This window comes from Euprymna scolopes, chromosome 1, assembly GCF_053919585.1.
Source record: "Euprymna scolopes isolate OS-2025 chromosome 1, ASM5391958v1, whole genome shotgun sequence".
Taxonomy (NCBI): domain Eukaryota; kingdom Metazoa; phylum Mollusca; class Cephalopoda; order Sepiida; family Sepiolidae; genus Euprymna; species Euprymna scolopes.
In genome coordinates this window covers 15415070-15431889 of record NC_136482.1, presented here as the reverse complement: position 1 = coordinate 15431889, position 16820 = coordinate 15415070, and the positions used below count along the sequence as shown (strand labels likewise).

The window sequence follows — 16820 nt, the reverse complement described above, 5'->3', positions numbered from 1 at the left end:
ATTTCTGATGCTCAATCGTCTCAACTCTGGTGTGTACATTTGAAGGTAGGTGTAAGAATAATCTCACATGTGCTAAGAATGTGAATTCAAATGTAAATGTAAATGCAAGTTCTCGACTGCGCTCCAATCTATGGTTCCCCCTTGCTAAACTTTCACAAAAAAAAACACTCGAATATCTACAGCCACTATAAACGATTTTCCCCACTCTCTATCTGCCTTAATCTAAACGCAGATACTATGAACAAAGTTTCTTTCCCAGAACTGCTCGCCTGCGGAACACTGTTCCACTGTCCTGCTTCTTGATTGAATACAACATGGCAAACTTCAAATCCAATGTAAACAAGTTCTAGTTTAGTTGTCCGCATAAATAATCAAATTCTACCCAATGTACACCATTAACGATTACAAAACTCCCACCGTACATTCATTAACCATTATCATCGAGTGGCCGTCGGGCCTTGATCAGTGGTGATTCCCAAGTATTTCGTGAGTCGGATGCACTGGTGCCTTTCTCGATCCTTTTTTCTCGGAAAGTCTCTATTACGCATGATGAAGACAATAACGAAACTAATAACGTAAATTTGAATATATTTTACATGAGAGTTCATAACTGAGATGATTTGGCTTATTCTCAACTTGATATTTTGATATACGGAAAAAGTTCTGAACAAGGAATTAAGTCATTTGCTGTAAGGAGATAAAAAAAAAACATTCATTCAAGATCAAAAACGAGCCAACAGATTGATAGATTCTTACCGAAAACACAGCAATTTCTTCCTTTTATCAGAAATATCGTTCATGGAATGTGAGGACTAAAGGACAAAATAATTGAATCGAGTGTCACAAGTAAAACAATTTTCTACTCGTTATAGTTATATGAATAGATTGCGAGGCAGAAAACAGCAATTCATCCCCTTTGTCAAAAGTACACGACATGGAATGTGAGGACTAACGGACTAAATAGAAGGGAACGTTATGAAACTGCTGAAAGTAAACCTGTTTTACTTTTTATCATCATCATCATCATCATCATCATCATCATAATCATAATCATTATTATTAATGCTATATTATTATGATTATTAATAATTTATCTTCATCATCATCATCATTATTAATATTATTATTTTATCATTATTATTAGCGAATGCTGGCCTTGTAGAGATACAGAATACTTCCAGGCGTAAGTAACTTTCTAGCACGTTAAAGAGAGCCCAGCTTCTTCGCAGCAGCCTTGGCAATGTTTTCAATGTATCTGTTCCAATTCATGTTCCCTGTGAACTATCATCCGAGGAGTTTGAAAGAAGTACTTTCAGGTAATGTATCTTTAGCCATAGCTATTATTGGTTGAGAAGGTGTCTTGTCATTATTAAAGGAAACGAGCTTAGTCTTGGCAGCCTTGAACGTTATCATCCATTTTGACCCCATTCCACTACAGACTGGAGGTCTTCCTCTAGGGTTTCCGCCATTGTTTTGATACATGTTGTAACAAGACGCGTAGTATTAACTTTGACCTTGAATGGACTGGGTACAGAACCTAGAGTCATTCAGGTTGTCCCCATCCCTAAAAATAGAATTAGGAAAGGTTAGGAAGAAGAAGAAAAGAAAGGAAAGAAAAAGAGGTCTAAGAGATATACACTCCCTTATGAATATAAAACGCTGGGAGTAACAGCTTAACGGCAGTGAGAAAGAGTGAGCTAGTAGCTTCCACAGGCAGCCTTTCTCCCCGGCGGATTTGTTCAAAGGCGTCGTAAGAACTTTAACCTCAACCCACTATCACCAGAATCCACCTACTACCCAACTTGGTCATCCCTATTACTACGACGGAGGGTAAAGTACTTTTGATTATCATTCGACCAAACGTCTTGAATATCATCTTATATATTAAGTTCCGAGAATAGATTATTGCTTTGCCTAGTTTTCCCCACTATAATTACCTTCCTCTTGTTACCCTTTTTCCTCATATTTTAATATTGTGTTCATCCCTTTTGTCCTGTTTAAATACTACTTGCATAAATATTTCTGTCAGCCTATCTTGTTTTGGTATGTTTTGTGTCTTTAATAAATTCCCTATTTTTATATAAAATACCTGCTTCTTGTATTTTTATAACTCTCCCTCAAAACCTTTTTCCCTACTCTTGCTTACGATAGCAAATACTGTGTTACGGCGTTGTGATTAGCCACCGCACCCGTAACAATGTTAATTCGTTCCCCTCCTCGTGCTTGCTATAGAGCGTGGTGCCGTCAGTAAATCTTCCCATCTCTGAATAGTAGGAATAATAAAGGTCCAAGGATCGATCCCTGAGGTACATCCACATTTATGTGTGGACGAACAGCCATCAAGGACAACCTGGATTCTTCTTTTATTTAAGAAGGATTTAATTATGTTAAGTATTCGTCCAATTATACCATAGGATCTGATTTTCATTATAAAATTATCAGGGCTACTGTCCTCCACTATCCTGCCTTATTCAGTGCATGGTATATAAGTTCAGAGATTACAGAATATATGCAGTAGAACGAGTTTGCCTAAATCCATATTTATCGTTGGACAGAATTTATCGACAGTAAGGTGATGGACTAGAGTTATTAATTAGTTATGACTCAAATATTTTGGCGAAAAGAAAGAGGGGGCTAATGGGGCGATAATTTAATGAGTCAGTTCTTTCGCCAGAGTTCTTGTAAACTCGTACCACAGAAGCAGTTTTCCAGCAGCCAGAAAAGCAAGATTTGTTAAGGCATTTCTTAAAGAGTTTGGAGAGCACTGGAGCAACCTCAGCGGAGTAATTTTTTTTTTATAGTACAACCGGGATGAGATCAGGTTCAGATGCTTTTGAGGTGTCTAGCTTTTTTGTGTGTGATATCATGTACTTACAAATACGTGATTTTCAGATTATTAATTATAAAGTTATAAATATTTTTTGGTTTTAATCTACAAGGAAATTAGATTTGGAGATTAATAGCAGGGAGACCCGAAGTTGTTCGGGGTAGAATGATGATCAATATTTTCATATTTTTATAGTTATCAAAATCGGTGAAGTCGCTCATTTTTCAAATCTATTGATTTAATTCTCTGGTTGGAAACCCATCGCAGTGCAAGTTTAAAATCAAAACAGTCATGTTTCATGGTGCATTGTGCTTTAAACAGAAACAGTCATTTCGAAAATTCCTTGGTTATATCAAACAACGTATAGTAGCTTTATATGTTGGACCTTTCTGCTTGTGTGGTAATAAAACTTCTTAAATGCACTTGTGATGTATAAGGTGTTAACTTTGGTCAAAATCGTCTTTTTCTTATTTCAGCGGATTATTTTGATTATCGATTATCGATACTTATCGAAGACATTCCGATACAAAAACTACCTAAGAACACTGTCAGGCTTATAAATTACCTTCTTGAGAAAGTTCATAATAATCGGCCGAGCCGTTTTCGAGTTCATAGGGACTGAGCTCACACAGACACACACAAAAAGTCCCTTTTATATAATAGTATAAATTACACAACTCAGGAAAAAAATGACTCCGGTGAAACGGACACAGGTAGAAATTACACAGGTAAAAATGATACAGGTAATAATGTTACTGGTAAAAATGACACACAAAAAATGTCATACGAAAAATGACACAGGTAAAAATGGCACAGGTAAAAATGACACGAGTGAATAAATAAGAAAACATATCATCAGCTAAAATATAGATGAAAATCTCACAGAAAGAGAAATCATTACAAAGTTGTCGAATTAAAAAGAAAATTACATATTAATGTCAATGAGAACTCTTGGCTAAACCATCCCCTAAAAACAAATGGAAATAATACGTTTTACACGATTAGTCGATTAGACTATTTTATAATCAGAATGTGAATAGTAATTGTATAGGAATCGCGAATTTAGAAGAGAATCGGGAATAGTATCGGAATCGGAAAATTAATACAGAATCGGTAATTTTATCGGAATTGGGACAGATATTAGAATGGTCTCATCACTAGCGTATGGTTATGCACGTGTGTATTTGATACAATCAAATATTTAAGACAGATTTTGTTCTTCTAAGACTTAACACGTGTTTGTGATTTAAGTGCACCTATCACTGTATGTGCGTGTGAATGTCTGCGTATAAAACCATGGTAGTGTATGCGTAGAATGATGCTTCTGTACCTGTGCGTGTCGTGGCCAACACGCACAATTACATCTTGCTACGCTGGCGACATAATGTAGGTATATGGTTGGTGTCTATTTGCACAGTGAACTCATTAACAGCACTGGGTCCCCTGATTATTCCCCTTGGTGGCCCATCGCCAACCATGCGTGCGTCGTCTTCAAGGGCGCGTACAAACAATGTTTCACGCCAGAATCAACGCGCAATTTTGTCGCGGACCACTGAGCACACCAAGCTATTATATATCTGTCTGTAAAATGAATTGGACCAGCTAGGACAATGCACGTAAATGTTTTTGTTGTTGTTTTTTTTTTTTTTTTTTTTTTTTTCTTTAAATGAGGGAAGATGGAGGGTGTAGAAATGAAAGTGAGATCCAATAGTGAAAGCGAAAGAAAGCATTAGAAGAGAGTTTAACAATAATGGGGGAGTAACACTTCGGAAAGCAAGGGATGGTAATACAATGTAATGCGTGCTAGGAGAAGGAAAGTAAGAAATATGGAAAGTTACAGGGCAAGAGAGCAAAAAACAGAAAAAAGAAAAGGTAATAGTGAACATGCAGAAACAAGAGAGTAAGATTTAGAATAGCAAGCGATAATAATAATAATAATAATAATAATAATAATAATACAAAAGACGGTAAGGCATACGAGGAAAAGGGAGAAATGAAATCAAGGCAGCTGAAGGACAAAAGAGCGAAAGAACAAGAGAGAGTTACGTAGAGTAGGGGATAAATTGACGTAAGGCATGGTTATAAAAGAGATTAAGGTGTAAGGTAAAAGGGAGAGAAAAGATGTCACGCTTCGGTACTAGAAATTTGTGTATTATATACATAATCTGTTTCTGTGGCAACTGGCATTTTGATTAATTCAATCGTGCCTTTTGTTCCTCGGTTCGTTTCTAAAACGCGGAAAATTTTATCTGTGATTTGGTATGAATTCAGGAAAGCGGAAATAATGAGCTAAAAAAGGACACTTGATGCTGTTAGTGAGCGCAGAAATATATATATATATATATATATATATATATATATATATATATATATATATATATACATATATATGTGTGTGTGCATGTGCGTGTGTGTGCGTGTGTGTGCGTGCGCAGCCACGTGTCAGTGGAGAATAATAATAATAAATAAGGTTAATAGACATATATATATATATATATATATATATATATATATATATATATATATGTCAAATTTCCTTAAATTAATCATCCCGAGAGAATCTTGAAATAAAGGCGAAACATTATATACATACATAAATATATATTACATACATAATTATTATATGCATACATAACTATATAAAAGCTTTGGATTTTTATATATCATCTTCCATAACGTTTGAATATTATTGCCATAATTTTCACCCTATACAGTGTGTATGGGGTAATTCTACAAGTCATACACACACGCAGACACACACACACACACACACACACACACATATATATATATATATATATATATATATATATATATAAAGAGAGAGAGAAGGTGAGAAAGAAATAAAAAAGAGAGAGAGAGGGATAGACGTGTGCGTGTATAAATAAAATTAGAAAGATAAAAATAAATATTTCCTTAAAATCAATTTTCTATTCATATATGTGTGTATATATATGTGTGTATGTTTTTATATATGTGTATTTGTATATATGTGTATGTGCATATACATACATATATATATATAAAAATATATCTATGTGATAAAATCATACCTTAATATGTTAATCGTTTTATGCTGCAAAGGCACGTGTCAGCCCTCTGCTCGATAACACGAGTTCCATCGACAAAATGAGGAAATGTAGCGAGAAATCTTTATGATGTCAATGAAAAACGAAAACGCTTACTGTTTTCTTTTTACTCTTAACAACGTTCGTATATTTAGAATTAATTGATATATTAATAGGTGCAACTTCATTTACTTTATATCAATTACATACAGTAGATCCATTGCTATTTCTGATTTCGTCAAGTCGGTTTTGTCTGTCGTCTATAGCTTTCTAATACGAGACTATTCTTATCTCTTTAGCTTGGTATGAAGTATTGTTGTCATATTTGGGCTTATAAGCCTATGTCACTTTGAGGTTTTTGATTTGGTGCAAGAACGTATTTTGAAGTTGATTGGCCCAATCTTTCTTCTCTTCGTAACCCTCTCTCTCTCTCTCTCACACACAAACAGGCGTGATGTTGTTAAGCTCGGTCTTTCCTATAAATGCTATTATGGCATGTATGATTCGAAGTTATCTATCCCTTGTTTCATTTGTTCTAACTCGTTTGACACGTGACTTTATTGATCTCAACTTTTTTTTATTATTTACGCTCCTATTACAGTATATTCTTTTCAAGAAAGTGTAATTATCTTCCAGCAGAGCTTTTTCTCCTACCTGTCTAGGTTTGTTTTCAAGACAAAAGCCAATAAACATCCCTTGTACTGTCTTCACGTCTTGACCGGAGCGATTTTCATACCAAATATTAAAATAAAAACAATGTTATGGTTCTAATGTCGATCAAACTATCAAAATATATTCACATTTAATTTTCGTTTTTTTGTGTTTTTTTTTTTACAGTATATCAATCCTTTTCTAGTAATTAAATACCGAATCAAATACTTTTGGGAAAAGATTTACTTTTCAAATTGTTTGTATTTTCAAATATTTATTCATGATGTTTAGTTTGGTTATTTTGTTTTACGGCAAATAAAATGTTTTCAGTTTATTCAATGTTGAATTCAATAAATTTGGAAAGAGTTTTTATGTTTCAAGATTTTTATACCGTCAAATATTTAGTCATGGTATTTAGTTTTGCTTGTTTTTTTACGTTATATAAACCCTTTTAGATATAGCTATTTTGCTAAAAAATTATCCTGGTCACTGCACCAAAAGTCTATATGTTACATATTTCCAAATATTAATTCATGATGTTTAGTTTGGAGTCTTACTAAACATGATTGAAAAAATGACATCAATGTTTGGTGCATTTAAGTCAGAAAGCTGAGCTAGTAGAGCAGATTTCATATTTATTTGAATTCCGTAAAATGTAAAAAGGATATAAATCAAATTACTCCAGATAGAATATATTTTTCCGTAGGATGTTTCCATCAGTATAAACCGTTCCAAACGTAAGCCCTCTTATTTTTTAACTCAAAAACTAAAACGTGGACGACAGAAACATTCCCGAGTTCGACAAAATACACCTGAAGAAGGTCGAAGGTTATATCGACTGAGACGTTGTGAAATCATACTGAAGATGAGAACAGTAGTCCGATGAATAATAATTAATATAATTAATCCTCATCTCAAACATTCAGAAACATAAAATCAGTATCGCTTTGAAACTCGACATTTCAGACGACAAATACCGAAAAATTGGTTAAAAGCATTAATTTCTGCACTGCGCACTTTTCTACAGGAGGGCGTCGCTTTTTCCACCGATATTTGGTGTTTTGAGGTGTGTGTTGAGCAAAAAAAAAGTGGTAGTAGGCTCGAACCCGTACCGCGAAAGAGGAAAAGAACAGGAAAAAACGTGACATCTTTGCTGTTATGACCATCGCCAAACCGGAAGTGACGTAGGTTTAAATTATGGCTAGACAATCGAAAAGAGTCAGTTTTTCGGCGGAAGTACGCTGCCAAGAGGTCATGGTTGAAATAGTTGACCTTTGCAAACTCTATCAAACTCCTCCCCAAAATTTTGGTCTGAATACTTGAAATTTTAGATGTAGGTTACCTGGACATGAGTCAAATATTTAAATTTGATTTGAGCCCAAAACAATAAATATTAAGGGGTCAAAATTGAGGTCAAAGTTTAAAATTTTTAACTTCTACAGTCTCTACTAACTTTTCTCTACAGTGCTTAAGGAAGTCTATTATACAGAAAGGCATTACCGTACATATGCACATAAACTTATGAACAGTACATAGGGCCCGAACAAAGATCAACTTAAAATAAAATGTAAATTTATGATAACCAATATATTTTTCCCTGATACTTTTCCCGCTCTTTTCCTCTTTACTTGGTAGCTATGATAATCTATTGCTTTTGGATTTTTAAATTATGATTTCTTATTTCAGTTTTTCATTGATTAAATAATATTTGAATTCAATTTTTGTTTTCATATATATATATATGACAGTTGGGATGAGCATATTGGGAAGTGATAAACAAACTGAACCCAGCGTATTGTTCTTTGTGTAAACAAATTGAGCTTAGGCGTTTGGATAATGTTCGAACATTATTAATTCACATACCCATTTTAGCAGCAGCCGAATAGCGATCAAGTTTCAAATATTACAATCATCGTACTCGGATATAACCATATGTTTTATTGTCGCGTTGATTATTTGTTTATGTACGCATGCACAACCGGAAGTCGTAAACCGAATGGTGGGTTACAACACCCCAACACCCGTTACAAGGTTATTTGAGCTTTATAATCATATAGATTGATATTTGGTTTGCTGATTTGTCATCTCTCCATTACGTCAGAATATTATTTCTATTTTTTCCTTATATATATATATATATATATATATATATATATATATATATATATGATGGATATCGTATTCGGATATAACCATAACCAGTCAGCTATATGATGTACTTAAGTGAATAATGATTCACGTCATCAAAACCTCTGCATGAGGCAGATCGATATTGACAAAAATCTATAAAACAATAAACGTCATTTGATATTTATCAGTGCGATTCTAATTCTACAATGTCGAACTGGAACTCATAATCTGAAATCATAATAAGAAATCATAATCTTTACTATATACGAGGTGCCTTCAATAAGTTTCCAGACTTTTATTGATTGTACAAACATGAAACTCTAACCACTTTCGAGACAATCTCTTCCGGTTGCAATGCATTGTTGTACCGTTTCAAATATTTTTGTAAGGCCCCATGCAAATCTTCTTGTGTAAGCATGTCAATTATCCTCGTCACAGCCTTTTTCATCTCCTCAATTGTCTCATAACGACGACAGCCTCCAAAGTTTTCTTTGGGCTTAAGGAATAACCAAAAGTCACATAGAGCAAGGTCTAGACCGTAGGAATGGCGAGGAACTGTCTTGATACCCATATTAGTTAAATAGTAAGTGACAATGATAGAGTTGCAGAATGGTGCATTCGCGCAAATCATCCACATCTTCAGTTCCTCGCGAATAATTGTGTGCAGTTTCTATATTGACATCAAACTGTGCATATAGACTATAGACATACAACGGTTCGTATCAATGAAATGCTTTATTTGACCAATCAACTCTCATGTTCTGACTTCCTTACTCCTCCAACACCTCTTAGCAGACTCCCTGTCGTCCTTGAATCTCCTACGCCACTCAAATACTAATGCTTGATTTATGTGAGATGTTGCAAGAGCAGTCTGACGCATTCCATATGTTTCTGCTACTTTTTTTCACATTTTAGAACATATTGCATATTGTTCTTCTAAAGTGTCCTTACGTCCAGATTGCATTTTTGAAATTAACCACATGTGGCAGACTGTAGGGTGTATTCCAATTCCTGCTGTAGCTGTTCATTCGAACCTTAAATCATAAAAATTGGTTAGTCATCTCATAATATGTATAACAATAACATACTGAATTTTCAAGGGTCTACAACAATTTTAAATGCCTGTATAAAAAGTCTGGAAACTTATTGAAAGCACTTCGTATATCATCAGATGAAAGCCGAATAAATGCCAGGTGCAATCTTGCTATTTCTGAATCATCAGCCATGTTACATATATTACTGATTGATACAGAAGTCTTTTTTTAAACTGAACACATATAAACTCATGCTAAAATGTAAACAAATATTAAACTCACCATGTTTGGGATAACAATGGGCAGATACCATTTGGTTAGTCGTACAAACTGGGCTATATCTTTGTGCTGTCTTTAGTTTTAACGACTCCTGACTTGTAACTCCTGAAATAGATGAATGTAAGAATGTAGTTTATTACTATCATTTAGTTTCCGCTAGAGTAGTTGATCAGTCAAATATGATGAAGAGAAATGTTTGATTTTCAAAACAACAATGAAGTATTAAACAATGCAACAATTTTATATCATAATAAAATGTGTTTCTTTTGAACAATGAACTATTTACATTTATATTTCTTTTCATATAGTTTTCAGTGTGATTGAATAAAAAATAAAAATGTAATGCTCTTTACAGGGATTGAACTCACATCTTTCAGATTATGATGCTTTTTGCATTTAGTACCTTCTTTCCCTCTGCTCTGCTCTTTCCAGTACTAATCATTCTATTCAAATCTTGGGACGATTAATTGCAATCAACATAAATCAGAATAATCAGAATTTTGGGAGATATCGGAATCAGAAAGGGTTGGGCCAGATTCCATATTATTGGTTGGTTTTTGTTTGTTTTTGTTTGCTTTTGTTTTAAAAGATTCTTTATTTCTGGTACTAATGATAAAAACGATAAATATCTATTGTTTTAAACTACAATGAAAAACAAAATTTTAAGTGTATTTTTTTTCATTTGCGAAAATATATGTTTAAGGTAATCCGAAAATTAGAATCGCAAAAGTATTGGAATCGTCTTATCATTAGTAAAGAGTCGTATACAATAAACAGGATATTTTAAATGAAAGATTAATGCTATTTGCTAAAATTTAAATAACATTAGAGATTATCCAGATATATTAGTTACATATTTATCTTACGTGACGACATGGTGGCGGATAAGGACATTCAGTTATGTACTCTTCAACCTGAAAAAGCAGCTCAAAGATAAAATCTTTTCTAACTTAAGCGTTTGAGAATGCGAAGAGCCATGATCCTGCCAAATCAACAAGAAGTTAAATCTATTTTCGAAAGTTTTTAACTCCAGCTGTAATGCTGTTGTTCTCTCGAACTAACTGCCATGTCGGCCAGCTCTCAATACACGGCATCAGACACGGCTGGCTCTCAATATGATATTATAGCCCGAGCAACGTCGGATGTCCAAAGTAGTGAAGTTAGCGACCGACGTTTGAACTGGGGGCAATGTTATAGAAATAATAATGTGCTTGATAACAGAAGAATGTTTTGAAGTACACTAAAATTTAATAATTAAGCCAAAAATATGTAAAGTAATAAAAGTTTAGAAGGATGTTGAATAAAAAGGATTTGAATGTTTGGTTTTAATAAACAAAGATATGTTACTTATGTAAGGAATTTTGGTTACATGATTTAACGAGTTTAGAAACACCTTAGAAAGTTAATAGTCTGTAACAGGCGGTGAACAGAGACGATCGACGGACGGCATGGCACCCAGCAGGAGTGAGATCGATAATTTAGACGCATATGAACAACATTCGGAAATAAAGGTTGCCGAAAAACCCCAGGTCTTTGGTTTGTTGTAGAATTGTACTTGCATCTGTCCGCCCAACAAAATCAAAGATGGGCCAGGTTTGTTCCCTAATTAGTCAAATGTTGTAACCCCATTCGCACCTTTTGTTGAAGGTATGTCTTCCTTTTGTCTGGAAGGAGACAAAGATGTTTATTCTGTTCCTTGTTTGTTGTTTTATGTGAACATATACCAGATAAATTGTTTTGTGATAATTTGAAAAGCAAGCGATCACACATGTATGCCGATACAGATGCACATTCAATAAGACACTCGTTACATGAACGTGTGTATATATACAGAATATACACACACAGAGGAATACAACACCAATACACAGCTTAAGACACAGCTGGCTATTAATACACGGCAGCAGACACAGTTCCTTCTCAAAGTGGTAAGAAGAAGAGACTTGAGTATTTGCTGTGTATAACTTCCGAATCGCCATGCATCATTTCTTTTCTTCATTTTCTTAAGTTCCTTTCGATCTTTATATCTATATATGCATACCACTGTCCACGCCACAGCTTAAAATTTTAACTCGGCACGTAAGTCGTCATTTAATGGATAGAAGATGGGTAACTTCCATCTCAACGATGCATACCATATCCAAGTTCAGAGTAATCCTTGAAAAACCTTCAGACTGTATATGGATACAAATATTTTCTAATTGTTTTTTTATTTATTTGTATAGTTTTGTTATATTTATGCCAATGTGAAATTTGTTGTACAGGCTATACAGGGGTACTCACCATAATTAACGGGCTCGGAACCGTTATTTCAAATAAGGTATTTCCCTGTTGTTGAAATTAAACATGTGTAAATAGTTAAAGTCGTTCTGGATTTGGCAATCCGTTCCGCTTTTCATGCAAGCGAATCAATTTGTGTTGTTTTCTCGCAACTTCTGAGTGGAAAGCTTAATTAGCATATATATATATATATATATATATATATATATATATATATATATATATATATATACATATATATATATATGTAGTAATTTATAAAATATATATGGCGATTAAGCTACACTGAATATTCCGCGTTTCATCTACTCTAGGACTCTTCAGGCTTATGCGCGAATTCTGTGGTTGTTTATCGTTTTATATGTTCCTCTTCTATTGAGATTTTAGTTAGCCAATCAGCTTTCTAGTATCCACCGCACCCTTCCTATCAGCCAATGGGCATGCATTTATCGGACAAAGGATCTGTTTTAAAACTAGGTTAGTGGGTTATTTTAGTTTTTTGTTTTGTTAGTTTATATATAAATATATATATGTGTACATACATATATGCACATATATATACATATATATATATATACATACATATATGTGTGATCGTTTATGTATATTCATGTTTATTTAATTTATTTATTTGTTTATTTTCTATTGTTTTTGTTAGTTTTAAAACTATTTTGTATCGCTATCCTAGAGTAAATTTTATCTTGTGAACACAGTTATTTGCTATTTCTCTTCTACAGTTTAATAGATGTTGGGGTTTTTTAAAGTACAGGATAGCAAATTTTTCATGAAGGCATAATCTACATGGGTCGTCTAAGTCCCAACACATGGTAGCTTGTCTTATTATTTTCCATTCGACTACCGGCGAATGTCCGCTTTCTTTGAGTTCCCAGTATTTACTCGTGTTGTTTTTATACGGTGTTTTTTATTGTTGAATATACTTTTGTGGTCATAGTATCGGGTCTTGACAGCTAAAGAAGTCATACCTACGTAATATTTCTTGTTATTCGGGTTTTCTTTCGCAAATATTGTTGCCTGATAAACTACGCTTTTGGTTAGACGTATATAAAAACGATAAACAACCACAGAATCCGCGCATAAGCCTGAAGAGTCCTAGAGTGGATGAAACGCAGAATATTCAGTGTAGCTTAATCGCCATATATATTTTATAACTTACTAACTATCTCTACATATGTATTGAGCACTTTTGAAGTAAATACTTCATAATAGTTTACGCATAAATCTATACTTTCGTATATTAATTTTATGTGAGTAAATTAAGTAGTTATATATATATATATATATATATATATATATATATATATCATCCTTTGGAGAATCATCAGTGCAGGGTGTCAAAATTCGATTGCTTCGAGCCCGACGACAGAAGCCATCTCTGGCTTCATTAGTAAGAACCTAATCCATTCGGCTTCCGTTAACCGCGAGAAATGCTGTTGAATTTTAAACATTTATTTTTGTAAATGCTGTCAGAGTGATCTAATCATTATATGATGATCTGCGCATAAGAACTAAATTTACCGACTTTTCTGAAATTTTGCTCGTGAGTTTAGGAAATTATAAAGTGATTTTAGAGTCTTTAAATTGACAGATAGAAAGGAACTTTTGATCAGAATCAAAGTTGATATGCGAAAGCCCAAAATTATTCCAGAGTTTGACAGCATGCACTTGAACCAAGAATAACAGAGAAATAAGAACGATAGTCCAGATAATAAACAGTAAAAATTATAAATTCTCATATAAAAATATCCAAAGCATTAAAATATTTCTTGCATTAAAAAAAAGAAAAAATGTTGGAATGAAATATGGATTTTAATTGACCTATAATAAAATGTTAAGCTTTACTTATATTTTTCAGATGTTTGGAGATGAGGCTTTTTATCTTGGATTATTTAAGCTATTATTCTTATTTTGGAATTTATACTTTCCTTCTTTGGCCAATATTGACTATTAATTTATACAAGTTACTGTTACTTACTATAAGTAAAATAGCGACTGATGTTCAATTAATCATCTACATAATAAAGTAGAACTGGTCGTTTTTCTCGCGTTGTCATCGATAGCTTTCAATGTTTTATTCTGAATATCCAATTCGTAAACGTTGGATATCCCGCTAAAGTGTTCCGTTCGAAATTATTGGAAGATTCCCGAGTTCATCGGAAATTTTCATCGATCAAAATGTGAGAGTCACATTGAAAATGAGAGCATTAGTTTGAAGAATCCGAATAATAGAAAAGAGTTTTGGTTGAAACAAAACGAAAAAAGAATCGGTGAATATTTATTAAAAGCATAACAAATCCAAAGAAAAAATGAAATTCTGCCATTTTTTTTAGAATCGAAATCAGAAATTTAGAAATGAATCAGTAATTACATCGGTATCGGGAAAGATATTGGAATCGTGCCATCCTGATTAAAATATAACCGTTATTAAATAAAAGAACGGCGTGATTTGTGTAATTGAATGAAAATTGCGATCGGAAAACTTAGCATTGTGAAAAAGAAAGGAATTATTTAATACTAACATTCAGAAAATGGAAATAACTGAATTAAAAATAAAAATAAAAATAAAAAAGGACACGAACTGAAAGACAGTAAACGTGAAGGAAGAAGACGTATTAAAAATTAAAAAGGGGCAAAAAATTGAAAGCAAAAAGGAAAAGAAGAAAAGAAAGAGGTGAAGAAGTAAAAAATAATAGTGTATAGCTAATGTGTACAAATTGAAGAGCTTGAATAAATGAATGAAGAAAAAGAAGAGGAAAGACACGAAGGTAAAAAAAGCAATGGGAAAAATAAGAAAAATACGAAAAAAAAGAAATATAGAAAAGAAAGAAGGAAAAGAGAAAAAAAAACGGAAATGTTAAAAAATGCAGAAAAGGAAAAAAGAATAAATTAATAAAATATGGAAATGAACAAAGTAAAAAAGAGAAAGTTGAAGCACTATGGAAAAGGAAAAAAAAAGAATAAGAAATATCAAAAAAATAACAGAATAAAGGAAAACGTTAAAATATAAAAGGAAAAAGGAAAATGATTAATAAATGTGAAAAAAAAGGTAAACGTTAAATAAATATGGGAAAAAGAAAAAAGGAAAATGTTAAAGAAATATAGAAAAGAAAAAAGAAAAGATATAGAAAAAATTCAAAATTATGGTAAAAAAAGGGCAGAAAAGGGAAAATATTATAGAAATGTGGAAAATAAAGAATATACAAACGAAAAAAATGAAACACACAAAATAAAACACACAAAATGTGAAAGAAAATCGTAAGAACAACAGAAATCGAGAAGGAGATATAAGAAATAATGCAAAGAAATGGAAAAAAATAAAAACGCCGTTAAAAAAAAGTAAGCAACAAGAAAGAAAGAAAAGTAGTGAAAAAAGAACGATAGACTGGCGGAAATATAAAAAAAACATATAAAAAAATCAAACGTATAAAAGAAATGATTAAAAAAAACTGAAGCAAAAATGTGATACGCATAGGCGTTAAATAAACAAACGTTAAAAGGGGATACGACATAAAAAAAGGATCGATGTTGAAAACCAAAGCAAACAAAAAGACATTAAATGGACACAACAAAATTGGACGGAGGTTCAATGAATGACGGCATAAATGCAAAGGAAAGAATTAGTCCAGGGGAAACGTAACTGTGTTTGATCTGTTGGCGGGAACGATGCAGACACTGAAATAATTACAAAGACAACACTGACACATGCGCCTCGGCATCCATTCGTGCATATGGGGAAAATCAACCGTAGAAACTCATAAATGGGGAAAATATATCTCACCACACACATATGATCGCATATATATATATATATATATATATATATATATCCACTGGCCATCACACACTTTCTGTTGTGTACAACCTGGCTGATGCCCAAACGAATCTGTGCTATCTATAAACACCGAGGAAGATATGCATGCTCGATTGAACTGGACAATTCCTGTTTCAACCTGCTGAAACGTACCAGTGGTTTTTCCGCCGAGACAAAAGTGCTTAGAAACAATTAATAATAGCAAACAAAATAAAACGTGCATTAAAATTATCAACGTGAAATAAGTTGGTTGCGATACGAAGTACGCTCAAAAAAGAATGAGATTATTGTTATGAAATGGGACAGACCCCAGTAAGTAAGAAAGCAAAACTAGATAAGTTTGAAAATGAGATTTGGAAAAGGTTAGAATCGAACCCAGTAGGCAAGTGTTAAAAATAATAGATATTGAAATCCTAGGAATGCAGAACGATTGGCATTATTCTCGCAAATAACTAAACATTATTTATGTCAGATTTTTTAATTAATAAATACAGTTGATTGTTCATTCTTTTAGAAATAACTGGATATTAAATATGCCAGTTATAAGAATGACAAATACGAGTTTTAGAAATAATTAGCAAAATAAGTTAGACATTGAACGATTAAAATTGGGAATTCTTTGTTTACTAAAAGTGTGTTTGGATATACATAAGTAAAATCCACGTGAATAAACTTCACGTAGTGAAGGTATGTCCCTGACGTCATCGAGAAAAGAAGATTCT

At 33.0% G+C, this 16820-nt stretch overlaps 1 protein-coding gene across 4 annotated transcripts in view; it reads right to left on the bottom strand.

Moving 5' to 3' along the window:
• The window catches only part of LOC145283682 (uncharacterized), a 374028-nt gene that overhangs the window by 222643 nt on the left and 134565 nt on the right, over positions 1-16820 (bottom strand). For all 4 annotated transcript variants that reach the window (XM_080132735.1, XM_080132806.1, XM_080132938.1 and 1 more), the window contains exon 3: positions 9993-10094. In XM_080132735.1, coding sequence (XP_079988861.1) covers positions 9993-10094 — 102 coding nt within the window. The remainder of the gene's footprint in view (positions 1-9992; positions 10095-16820) is intronic.